At 43.8% G+C, this 12735-nt stretch overlaps 1 protein-coding gene across 2 annotated transcripts in view; it reads left to right on the top strand.

Moving 5' to 3' along the window:
• The window catches only part of SMAP2 (small ArfGAP2), a 48873-nt gene extending 46878 nt beyond the window's left edge, over positions 1–1995 (top strand). Inside the window, exon 9 of one of the 2 annotated variants that reach the window (XM_028826980.2) lies at positions 639–1995. In XM_028826980.2, coding sequence (XP_028682813.1) covers positions 639–764 — 126 coding nt within the window. In that variant the 3' untranslated portion in view covers positions 765–1995. 2 annotated transcript variants of the gene reach the window in all.
• Positions 1996–12735: the final 10740 nt, after the last annotated feature.

The raw sequence follows: 12735 nt of genomic DNA, 5'->3' as shown, positions 1-12735 counted from the left end.
TCACTGCTAGGGGGCCAGTCTTTCCATCAAATTCATGAAGGACCCCCGCCCTATCCTGCCCGAGGCCTTATTCCACTGACTTTTCTTCCAGCTCCTTCCCTTCTCATACACCGAAGACACATTAGTCTTTTTTACCCCCTGCCTTCGTTCATTGCGAACAGTCCTGTTCCTTTTTTCCCCCTTCTGCAAATGAAAGAGGCTGCTCAAGCGCTTTCCCTGACACTGACAGTAATAGCTGTACTGAAGATGAGGCGGGAGCACTGGGGAGGGGGCTTGCCTTTCAGCTTTTAGGATTGGCCAGGCAAGTTAACAATAGGCCCCTTTTATTTACGATGAGGAACTGGAAAGGAAAAAGAGAGGAACTCATGCTGATTTTCTGTCAACTAGATCCAGATGCCAGGATGCCTTCTTTCCCTCCCTGAGCTCTAGTCTCTGTCAACATTGCACTCCCAAACAGTCGTTCATGTACATGGCCTTCAAATGATCTGACTGCGAAGGTCCAGGGTTTACTGTCCATAACAGTTTCCCTTTGTCTCATTCTCCCCATCCTGGCAGAGAAAGGGACTCCCACTCTGCCTTTTGCACTAATTGGCAGAATGCCCACGGCCTGGTCTGAAAGTCTCCTCTCTCCCTTTCAGATGACCCAGCAGATGGCTGGGATGAACTTCTATGGAGCCAATGGCATGATGAACTATGGACAGTCAATGAGCGGCGGAAGTGGACAGGCAGCAAATCAGACTCTCAGTCCTCAGATGTGGAAATAAAAACAAAACACCTGTATGGCTGCCATTCTCTTCAGCCCTCGCTCTCCCCTTTCCACAGCCTCCACCCCTGACCCCCATCCTCTTTTCCTACCTCTCTGTTTGGTTTAGAAATTGCTCAATAAGTCATTTGGGGTTTGGCATCCTGCCCAGCCACTTCCCAAACATGAAGACCTCTCTGTTGCTTTATGTTGTACATGCCCCGTAGCCATCCCAACGTCCTCCCCAGTCCTCTCCTGGCACCAGCACCTTAGAGGTTGTTGGCAGAAGGCACTTAAACTGTGGGAGAAACGTGCACACCTTTGAGTACCTTCCCTCAAGGTTAAAGCTCCTGTCAGACTCTCAGAAGGGTCTGTAGGTGTTGTATATTAGGCAAACGGGAAAGCTTAGAGGTCCTTCTATATATGTTAATAAGCTGTTTCTAAGTGTTTAAATTTGAAGGGGAAGCATCATGTTCTCATGATTTATGGGAATGAAGCAAGTACTGAAATCAAACTAAATACTCCCTGGGCCCTGGGTCAGTTTGACCCTAGCCCCGGGGTGAGGCAAGCCCCCTCCTATGAGGATGAGCAAAAATTCTACTCTCTTCACCCTGAGTTGCTTTCCGGATCTGGGGCTTCAGGACTTGCTGCTTCAGTCAGCCTTTATTAGCACCAAAGACTTTATGAAGATCCCACACACAGACACACATCCCTTCCTGCCTCCCACCTGCCTTCAGTAGGATCTGGCTCCGTGGCTGGAGGACAAACCCCTAGAGTGGGAATGCAGAGCTTAACGTGTACTGCTTGTGTGTGCACGTGAGAGTGTGTGTGTGTGTGTGTGTGTATGTGTGTTCCGCCTCCCATCCTCTCCCCATCTGCTCTGGGTATTTTTGTTTTTGTTTAGTTTTAGGTTTACAACAGAGAGGAGTTAATTTATCAGCAGCCTAAAACTGTTGTGTTTTTCTTACAGTTTAAAAAATGCCATGTCATTGATAACTCCCTTTCTCCCCTCCCTTCTCCCAGTCTGCTGATGACTCTTTCATGCCTGTGTATCCGGGTGCTCTGTCTCCCCACTGTTCCCAGGTGTACGAGGCAGAGGCCGGGACAGCTTTCCTCTCAGTCATTGTTCACCCCACTTGAAAATTCAGACAAGAAAACTTTGCTTAAAAGATTTCATGTGTGGGAACTACAGTTCCTGGCTGCCTTTCTCCTGTGTATGTGTAAATTCCTTAATAAATATTGCAGGGAAGGACTGTTTGCTTGGCCATTACTGTGCGTCACTCTTGGAGGAGGGTGCGTTACACTCAGGTTTTCTGTTTTCCAAAGGCAATTCTTTCACTTACTGTATTTTGGAAAATTCTGTACTTCTCATACCCAAGGGCGAGGCCCAGGCTCCAGCAGTCAGAAAGGGGGCCTCTCTCCACTGGCGTCTAGAGCTGTGAACTGAGGGAACTCCGAAGATCGGCACCTGCTAGAGTCAGAACATCAGAGTGGCATGCCTTTCCCCCACAGATGGAGAAACTGAGACACGGAGAAAGGACATGGTTGGCTGATGTCCACTAGGGAACCCTGGGCAGAGCCGGCAGTAGCCTCGCAAGTGTTTGGATTTCCAGCCCCTTGTTCTTTCCCTATGCCATGGCAATTAAGTAGTGAGTTGAAATTCCTCTCTGCCGAGAGAGCAGTAGCTTTAGCTGGTAAAGGTAACTCACCCCTCTCTGAGCTATCGGAACTGGGCTTTCCAAATTAGTGTCAGGAATGAGAAACAGGACACTCATTCCTGGGGGCAGTACAAAATACAAAAGGAAGAAGACCGTCTTTGGTCTGTTTCCTTCTCTCCCTTTGACTCCCTTTCTGCTCTCAACAGATGTGATCTTTGGACCCTTCCTCCCTTCTTTCCTTTGAGTACACGCTTTGAGTCCTTACAGATGTAAGTGGGAGGACAGCTCAGTGACTAGGAAAGTCAGCTCTGGGTCAGGCTGCCAGTGTTCCTATCCCTTCCTACGCTGAGCAAACTACTGAACTCCTGTGTCTCCGGGTAAAATGGGGACAATGGTAATAGGATAATAAGCAGTTCCTGTGGTATATTTAGCACACTATTGGGCACTTAGTAAGCACTCAGGTATTAGCAGGTATTGCATGCCAGATCTGTGTTAGGCAGTAGCTCATTTGACAAACATTTAATAAGTGTCAGTAATGTGCCAAACACTGTTTTAGGCTCTAGAGACAAAGCAGTGAATAAAAACTCTCCAATCTCATAGGGTAGTGTGGTAGGAGAAATGGATAATAAACAAATAGATCTAATTCAGACAGTATAAGACAGGGGGAGAGAGTGGGTATGGGGCCATTTGGATGGAGTGGTCACGAGAAGGTTACATTTGGACTGAGACCTGAATACGCAGCCAGTCCGTAGAGATCTGGAAAGAGTTGGAAATAGTTTGGGGGCGTTAGTTTGGGAGTCGTGAGGATACGGGTGTTATGTAAAGCCATGAGAGTGGTTGAAGTCACTTGAGAACATAGAAGAGAACTGAGTCTGGGAACCCATCAGCGTTTAGAGGTTGAGAAGGATGAATAAGATGAATCTGAGATAGTTTCTGGTTAAGAAGCTCTTGGTCTCATGGGGCAGCAAATTTATAATTTCTTTTTTCCATTTTTGTTTTTGAGACAGAGTCTCACTCTGTCACCCAAGCTAGAGTGCAGTGGTGTGATGATGGCTCACTGCAGCCTTGACCTCCTGGGCTTACACAATCCTCCCAACTTCAGCCTCCCCAAGTAGCTGGGACCAAAGGTGTGCACCACCACACTGGGCTAATTTTATTTTATTTTTTTGTAGAGACAAGGTCTCCCTATGTTGCCCAGGCGAGTTCCTGTGATCCTCCCACATTGTCCTCCCATAGTGCTGGGATTACAGGCGTGAGCCACTGTGTCCGGCCTGTAATTTCCTATACAGGTGGATAATGGGAGCTGAGGTGAGGGGGGACTTAGCCCATTCAGGAAACCTTCCTAAAGAGAGTGGCACTTGAGCTGAGTCTTAAAGGGAGAAGTAGCAGTTAACCAGTGAATTGGTGTGGAGAAGAATATTCCAGACAAATAGTGTCATGTGAATAAGGATATAGAAACCTACAAGAGCATGGAACATTTTGAGAGGTACAAACGTATTTCTAGGGTATGATGTAAGTGTGGTGTGCTGTGGGAGAGGTGGCGCTGGACTAGGTTGGGGGGCCTTTCCACACCCTATGAAGGAGCTTAGCCCAAAGTGTAAGTGGTGGAGAGACTTGGTAGATTTGAGTCTTAGATAGCTCACTCTTGCATCACTGTGAACAGCACATTTGAGGAAACAAGACCAGAGGTAGGGAACCAGAAATGGCAAGAGCTGACCTAGGGCTGTGGTGGTGGGGGTAGGGGAGAATGGAGGGGCTTAGAGCAGCAGTTAATGATTGATCATGAGGCATGTGAGATGCTAAAAGGTGTTCCACAGAAATGCTAAATAAAATAAGCATTTTATTTGTCTTAGAAAAGACTAGGTTATATCACTTCATATCTAGAATATAATATCTACAAAGTAATCTCTTTGAAAAGTCCTGTAGTAGACTTTTTTCGTAGTTTTCTAGCACTTACCAATACTTATTTTACCATGGAGTCAATTTCTCTGGTATATCTAATAACCATAGAATACTATTTGGGGAAAAGCAACCAGAATACTTTAGGACAGGAGTGTCCTATCTTTTGGCTTCCCTGGGTCACATTGGAAGAATTGTCTTGGGCCACATGTAAAATACTGATAAAATGTGATATCTGATGAGCTAAGAAAAAAAAAAAAACATAATTTTTTGTTGTTGTTGTTTTGTTTGTTTGTTTTGTAGAGATGGAGTCTCACTCTGTCGCCCCAGCTGACTCTCGGCTCACTGCAACCTCTGCCTCCCGGGTTCCAGCAATTCTCCTGCCTCAGCCTCCCGAGTAGCTGGGACTACAGGCGCATGCCGCCACACCCGGCTAATTTCTTTTGTATTTTAGTAGAGACAGGGTTTCACTGTGTTGCCCAGGCTGGTCTCGAACTCCTGAGCTCAGGCAATCCACCCACCTCAGCCTCCCAAAGTGTTAGGATTACAGGCATGAGCCACCAAGCCCGGCCCTCATAATGTTTTATGAATTTGTGTTGGGCCTCATTCAAAGCCATCCTGGGCCGCATGCAGACTGTGGCTGGAGGGCTAGACAAGGTGCTTTAGGAGGTAGAGTTGGGAGGTGTCAGTATTGGATAAGATGTGGGATGGAGAGGGAGGAAGCAGTCAAATCTCCCATGTTTCTAGATTGTGTAAAAGAATTTACAGAAGGAAGAGAAGCTGGCTTTTCTCTAGGAAGGAAGAAGTAGATAATTAGGAGTTTGGTTTTAGGCTTGTTGAAATTGTGTTGCCTGTGTTATATCCAGGTCTGGCTGACCTGGATTTAAATTGGATTTAAGAGTCTGAAGTTCAAGGAAGAGGGCAGGCTGGAGAAATTAATTTGTGAGTTAGCCCATGGAGGTGGTAACTGATACCATAGGAGATGGATGGGAATCACATAAGGTGGGTTTGTAAAATAACAGCAGTGGGCTGGGACAATTTGTGGGGAAATATTTATTTTTAATAGAAGTTAAGGAGGAAAGGCCCAAGAAGGAGAGGAGGTGGAATGGGGATGAGGAGCAATAGTCAGAAAGTTATGCAAAACAAAACAAAACTCTAGGAAAGTACAATGTCAAGGAACCCTAGAAACTATACTATCTAGGAAAAGGGATGATCACAAACATCAAATCAGCAGGAAAATCTAGAGAGATAAGGATTGGTAAAACGACTACTGAATTTAGCATTTGGAAACGGTAAACTACAGTTGGAATGGTAGGGCCAGAAACCAGATTATAGCGAGTTGAAGGGTGAATTGAAGCAGTTGTAAAGTAGAGAAACAGGTGCTATAAAATTAAATATACCTCGTAAGATTTAAGAACAGAAACAGAGTACGTAAATTCCAAGCCAATAAAGAGGGAAAAATTAGAAAATGCAAATAAGCAAAAATATCAACCATCCTCTTGTCCCCGAAGAAAAAGGCAGGGTAATAATTTTTTTTTTTTTTTTAAAGCTCAGAAAAGTGGACTAAACTGAATTCAAAAGTAGTATGATTGAAACAAGTCTAAATACAAAAAATACAATGTAAATGGAATAAATACATTTGGAATACTGACATTGTCAGATTGCACTTTTAAAATCCATTCCTAGCTGTGTGCGGTGGGTCACGCCTGTAATCCCAGCACTTTGGGAGACCGAGACGGGTGGATCATGAGGTCAGAGGTTTGAGACCATCCTGGCCAAGATGGTGAAACCCTGTCTCTACTAAAAATACAAAAATGAGCCAGGCGTGGTGGCAGGTGGTAGTCCCAGTTACTCGGGAGGCTGAGAAAGGAGAACCGCTTGAACCCATGAGGTGAAGGTTGCAGTGAGCTGAGATCGCACCATTGCACTCCAGCCTGGGCAACAAGAGCGAAACTCCATCTTAAATAAAAAAATAAATAAATGTAAATAAATAAAAAAGGCCGGGCCAGTAATCCCAGACTTTGGGAGGCCGAGGTGGGTAGATCACGAGGTCAAGAGATCGAGACCATCCTGGCTAACACGGTGAAACCCCGTCTCTACTAAAAAAATACAAAAAGCTAGCCGGGCGGGGTGGCGGGCGCCTGTAGTCCCAGCTACTCGGGAGGCTGAGGCAGGAGAATGGCGTGAACCCGGGAGGCGGAGCTTGCAGTGAGCTGAGATCCGCCACTGCACTCCAGCCTGGGCGACAGAGCGAGACTCCGTCTCAAAAAAAAAAAAAAAAAAAACCCACAAAAATTTGCTATGCGGGGTGGTGTTCGCCTGTAGTCCCAGTTACTCGGGAGGCTGAGGCAGGAGAATCGCTTGAACCCGGGAGGCAGACGTTGCAGTTAGCCAAGATCTCGCCACTGCACTCCAGCCTGGGTGACAGAGCGAGACTCTGTCCCAAAATAAAATAAAATTAAATTTAAAAACCCATTCCTAGCCGGGTGCAGTGGTTCACACCTGTAATCCCAGCACTTTGGGGGGCTGAGGCAGGCCAATCACTTGAGTCTTAGGAGTTTGAGACCAGCCTGGGCATCGTGGCAAAAACCATTCTCTAAAAAAGTTAGCTGAATGTGGTGGCGTGTGCTTGTGGTCCCAGCTCCTTGGGAGGCTATGGTGGGAGGATTGCTTGAGCCCAGAGGTTGTGGCTTCAATGAGCCGAGATCTCCCCACTGCATTCCAGCCTGAGTGAAAGAGTGAGACCTTATCTCAAATAAATAAAATAAAATAAAATAATAAAATACTAAAATAAAGTAAAAATCCATTCCTTCCGGCATCTCGACCTTTCTTTAAGATCACTTTCCGGCCGGGCGCGGTGGCTCAAGCCTGTAATCCCAGCACTTTGGGAGGCCGAGGCGGGCGGATCACAAGGTCAGGAGATCGAGACCACAGTGAAACCCCGTCTCTACTAAAAATACAAAAAATTAGCCGGGCGCGGTGGCGGGCGCCTGTAGTCCTAGCTACTCAGGAGGCTGAGGCAGGAGAATGGCGTGAACCCAGGAGGCGGAACTTGCAGTGAGCCGAGATCGCGCCACTGCACTCCAGCCTGGGCAACAGCGTGAGACTCCGTCTCAAAAAAAAAAAAAAAAAAAAAAAAAAGATCACTTTCCTTCACCTGAAGTAGATCCTTTGGAAGTTTCTTTAGTGAAGGTCTCTTTGAGTTGTTCCTGAAGCATAAGGATAGGAAAATGTTTAAAATAAAGGAATGGAACAAGCAAGATCAGGCAAATGCAAAACCAAAAGTAAATGGGGATCCTTTATATCATTTATATTTATATTTTCAAAATAGACTTTCAGACAAAAAGCATTACAGGTTGAGCATCCTAACCTGAAAACTCAAAATCCGAAATGCTCTAAAATATCAGCACTAACATGACACCACAAGTGAAAACTTCCACACCTGACCTTATGTGATGGGGTCACAGTCAAAACTTTGTTTCATGCACAAAATTATTTAAAACATTATATAAAATTACCTTCAGTCTATGTGTATAGGATGTATATGAAATAAATGAATTTTATATTTAGACTTGTGTCCTGTTCCCAGGATATCTCATTATCATTATGTATATGTAAATATTCCTAAATATGAAAAAATCCAAAATCTGAAACATTTCTGGTCAAGCATTTTGGATAAGGGATACTCATCCTGTATTAGAAAAGAACTCTATGTAGTAATAAAATCTTCAATGCACAAGGAAAATATTACAGTTCTAAACCAGTATGCATTCTTAAAGCCTCATAGTACAAATTTATAGAACTTCATGGAAAAAGAATCCATCATAATTGTGTGAAAATTCTCCACCAGGTTTTTTTTTTGTGTGTGGAAATTCAAAAGCTGATTCCAAAATTTATATGGAAATGCAAAGGATCTAGAATAGCCATGACAATCTTGGAAAAAGAAAGAATAAATTTGGGCAGGGCACAGTGGCTCACACCTCTAATCCCAGCACTTTGGGAGGTCGAGGCGGGTGGATCACCTGAGGTCGGGAGTTTGAGGTTAGCCTGACCAACATGGAGAAACCTCGTTTCTACTAAAAATACAAAATTAGCCAGGCATGGTGGCACATGCCTGTAATCCCAGCTACTCGGGAGGCTGAGGTAAGAGAATTGCTTGAACCTGGGAGGCAGAGGTTGCGGTGAGCCAAGATGGTACCATTGCAATCCAGCCTGGGCAACAAGAGCGAAACTCCATCTAAAAATAAATAAATACGTAAATAAATAAAAGAATACATTTGAAAGGATTACACTACCAGATTTTAAAATTTCTTATGAAACTACAGTAATTAAGACAGTGTGGAATCAGTGCAGGATAGACATATAAACCACTGAAATAGAATACAGGACCCAGAAACAGCCCCAGGCACATATTGATTTATGAAGGGGGCAATGCAATGCAATAGATTAAGGGTAGTCTTTTTAAGAACAGACACTGGGACATTAGATAAGCATAGAGAAAAAGTGAAAGTTGACCCCTACCTCATACCATAACAATAAATGAATTCTAGGCCGGGCACAGTGGCTCACGCTTGTAATCCCAGCACTTTGGGAGGCTAAGGAGGATGGATCACTTGAGGCCAGGAATTTGAGACCAATCTGGCCAACATGGTGAAACCACATCTCTACTAAAAATACAAAAACTAGCCAGGTGTGGTAGCACGCACCTGTTATCCTAGCTACTCAGGAGGCTGAGGCGAGACGATCGTTTAAACCCAGGAAGCAGAGGTTGCAGTGAGCTGAGATCACACCACTGCACTCCAGCCTGGGCGAGAGAGCAAGACTCCATCTCAATAAATCAACAAAATACATAAATAAATAAATTCTACATAGATTGTAGATCTAGCGTGAAACTTAAAAAAATTAAGCTCCTGAAAGATAATAGGAGAGACTATCTTCATGCCCGTGTGGAGAAGCCTTAGGAATTAAAAAGCACTAATCATAAAGGAAAGATAGATAAAGTTGATTAGATTAAAATTAAGAACATTTATGATTCCAGGAAAGATAGATAAAGTTGATTAGATTAAAATTAAGAACATTTATGATTCCACTAAGAGAGCAGAAAGGCTTGCCACAGAGTAAGATAAGATATTTGAAACACATATGATAAAGGCATTGTATCCAGAATATATGAAGAATGCCAGCAAAATAAGAAAAAGACAATGTATTAGAAAAATATGCAATAGAGACCAGAATAGGCACTTCAAGAAGACTAACACTGAAGACTTTGAAGAATGACTAACGTTGAAGAAATGCTGAATCTCATTAGTAGTTAGGGAAATTAAAACAAAACAAAACAAAACACGAGACATCATGAAATACCTACCAGAATGGCTAAAATAAAAGATCATTCTAAGTGTTGGCAAGAATGTGGAGCAACAGAAACTAGTAAGAGTGTAAATTGACATGACTACTTGGAGAATGGTTTAATTGTATCATTGGCTAGATAGACAACCCTATGACCCAACAATTCTGCTCCTAGGTATATACCAAGTGGAAATAGATGTACTTGAGCATTAAAAGATATGCACAAGAATGTTCTGGAAGCATTCATAATAGCTCCAAAGTGGAAACAATCCAAATGCCCATCAGCAGGAAAATGGATAGATTATAGTATATTCCTACAATAGAATACTATACAGTAATGGGAATGATCAAACTACAGTTGACCGGGCACAGTGGCTAAACATAGGACATTAAATCCAAAATCTGTGGTAGGTGCATTCGTATCAGTAAATACCACCAGACCTTAAATGACATCTTTCCCTTCTTGACTGAGCACTCAGGATTTTCCTAAGAATTCCTCATGTTTTTTCCGATGACTGTGTAAGTCTCCTCCTCTGTGTGCTTCCTGTTTGCTTCCTAGTGTGATACGTTGTACCCAAAATAAACTGTGACATTCTTAACAAAAATATTTAACCTCAACCTAATCAAGTTTCTAGACCTAACTTCCAGCTTCTAGGAAGATTGAAAAACATTTTTCTTTTCTTTTTTTTTTGAGACAGAGTCTCGCTCAGGGGCCCAGGCTTGAGTGCAGCGGGGCGATCTCAGTTCATTGCAACCTCTGCCTCCCAGGTTCAAGCAATTCTCCTGCCTCAGCCTCCGGAGTAGCTGGCACTACAGGTGTGCGCCACCACGTCCAGCTAATTTTTGTATTTTTAGTAGAGACAAGGTTTCACCATGTTGGCCAGGCTGGTCTCAAACTCCTGACCTCAAGCAATCCGCCCACCTCAGCCTCCCAAAGTGCTGGGATTACAGGCGTGAGCCGCTGCACCCAGCCTGCACCCTGAAATTTTATATCACCTAAAATCTGTCCATTTTCAATTTTGCCATTTATCCCAAGAATGTCTTTTGATGCTTTTCTTTTTAAACCAAGATACAGTGTAGCTTTATGCATTGCATTTGGTTATTATGTCTATTCGGTTTCCTTTAGTTTCGAACAGTGTCTCTCACTTTTTTTTTTTTCCTCGTGACAATGACTTTTTGAGGGGCTCAAGCCAATTCGTTGGTAGAAAGTTCTATGTTTTTTAATCTTCCTGGAAGCTGGAAGTTAGGTCTGGAAACTTGATTAGGTTGAAGTTAAATATTTTTCTCAATAATTTATCACTTTATTTTGGGTACATCATATCACACTAGGAAGCAAACAGGAAGCACACAGAGGAGGAGACTTACACAGTCATCAGAAAAAACATGAGGAATTCTTAGGAAAATACTGAGTGTTCAATCAAGAAGAGAAAGGTGTCATTTAAGGTCTGGCAGTATTTATTGATACGAATGCACCTACCACAGATTTTGGATTTCATGTCCTATGTTTAGCAGCTGGGCATGTTTTTCATAGAGAAAGCTGAACATAATATTGGCCTATCTATTCTAAAAGCTGAGATGACAGAAATGCCTTTGTATAATGTGGAGAAAGGAATTTAAGAGAATTCTGGAACAAATTACCAAATATGTTTATGTTATCCCTTTTCCCAACCTATCCCTGCCTGGCAGGATCCTGAAGACGTTCCCTTCACCAAAGTCTTGAGGCATACTTTGTTCACAAGAGTACTGGGATCATTACAACATGATTTAGTAGGAGTTCATAAAATGTTGAAGTATATTTCCTTCTTCTGTTTTTTTTTTTTTTTTTTTTTTGCCAGGGTCTCACTCTGTTACCCAGGCTGAAGTGCAGTAACTCACTACACCCTCAAACTCCTGAGGCTTCAGGGATCCTCCCACCTCAGTCTCCTGAGTAGCTGGGACTACAGGTGTGGGACTACGTGCCCATGCCCAGGTAATTCCTATTTTTAGCGTAGTTGTAATGATTCCAACACTAGCCTTTAACGATGACCCTCGTGCAATTTATGGTATTCAAAATGGATACCAAGATCTTTGGAGGTGGTTAACTGGAGATAGGGTCCTAGATAAATGGCAGATCACTGAGGCCCTACTTGATCTGTATAGGCAAAAATTTATCCAGATTTGGAGGCAGACATCAAGACAGAAATGCAGCTCCGTTTTCTCTTGCGAGACTTAAGCTAGTTTGCAGATTCAGAGCCTATTCAATAATGGAGAGGCCATGTATCCTGAGGAGGGAGCTGGTAAAAGTGCTGTCAGTGCAGAATGTGTATCATTACCATTTTCTTGATAAATGTGTATTACCATTTTTGTCTGCATAGCTGTACACTAGGGAAACTGTACAAACACTTGGGCAACAAGTGGACACTAGCTGTTAGCTATTACTAATTCCCAGATACCCATGATGTTATTGTCTGCTTCTCAGAGCTCATATGGGGACCAGGTAATGATGGAGTTGTTTTTTTTTTTTTTTTTTTTTTTTTTTTGAGACTGAGTCTGGCTCTGTCGCCCAGGCTGGAGTGCAGTGGCCGGATCTCAGCTCACTGCAAGCTCCGCCTCCCGGGTTTACGCCATTCTCCTGCCTCAGCCTCCTGAGTAGCTGGGACTACAGGCGCCCGCCACCTCGCCCGGCTAGTTTTTTGTATTTTTTAGTAGAGATGGGGTTTCACCGTGTTAGCCAGGATGGTCTCGATCTCCTGACCTTGTGATCCGCCCGTCTCAGCCTCCCAAAGTGCTGGGATTACAGGCTTGAGCCACCGCGCCCGGCTATGATGGAGTTTTGTTTTGTTTTGTTTGTTTTGAGATGGAGTCTCCCACTGTCGCCCAAGCTAGAGTGCAGTGGTACATTCTCGGCTCACTGCAATCTCTGCCTCCCAGGTTCAAATGATTTTCCTGCCTCAACCTCCCCAGTAGCTGCGATTACAGGTGTGCACCACCATGCCTGGCTAATTTTTGTAGTTTTAGTAGAGACCAGGTTTTGCCATATTGGCCAGGTTGGTCTCGAACTCCTGACTTTAGGTGACCCACCTGCCTTGGCCTCCCAAAGTGCTGGGATTA

Source organism: Macaca mulatta, chromosome 1, assembly GCF_049350105.2.
Source record: "Macaca mulatta isolate MMU2019108-1 chromosome 1, T2T-MMU8v2.0, whole genome shotgun sequence".
NCBI lineage: Eukaryota > Metazoa > Chordata > Mammalia > Primates > Cercopithecidae > Macaca > Macaca mulatta.
The sequence above is the reverse complement of the archived record's forward strand: the minus strand, read 5'-3'. Positions and strand labels throughout refer to the sequence as shown.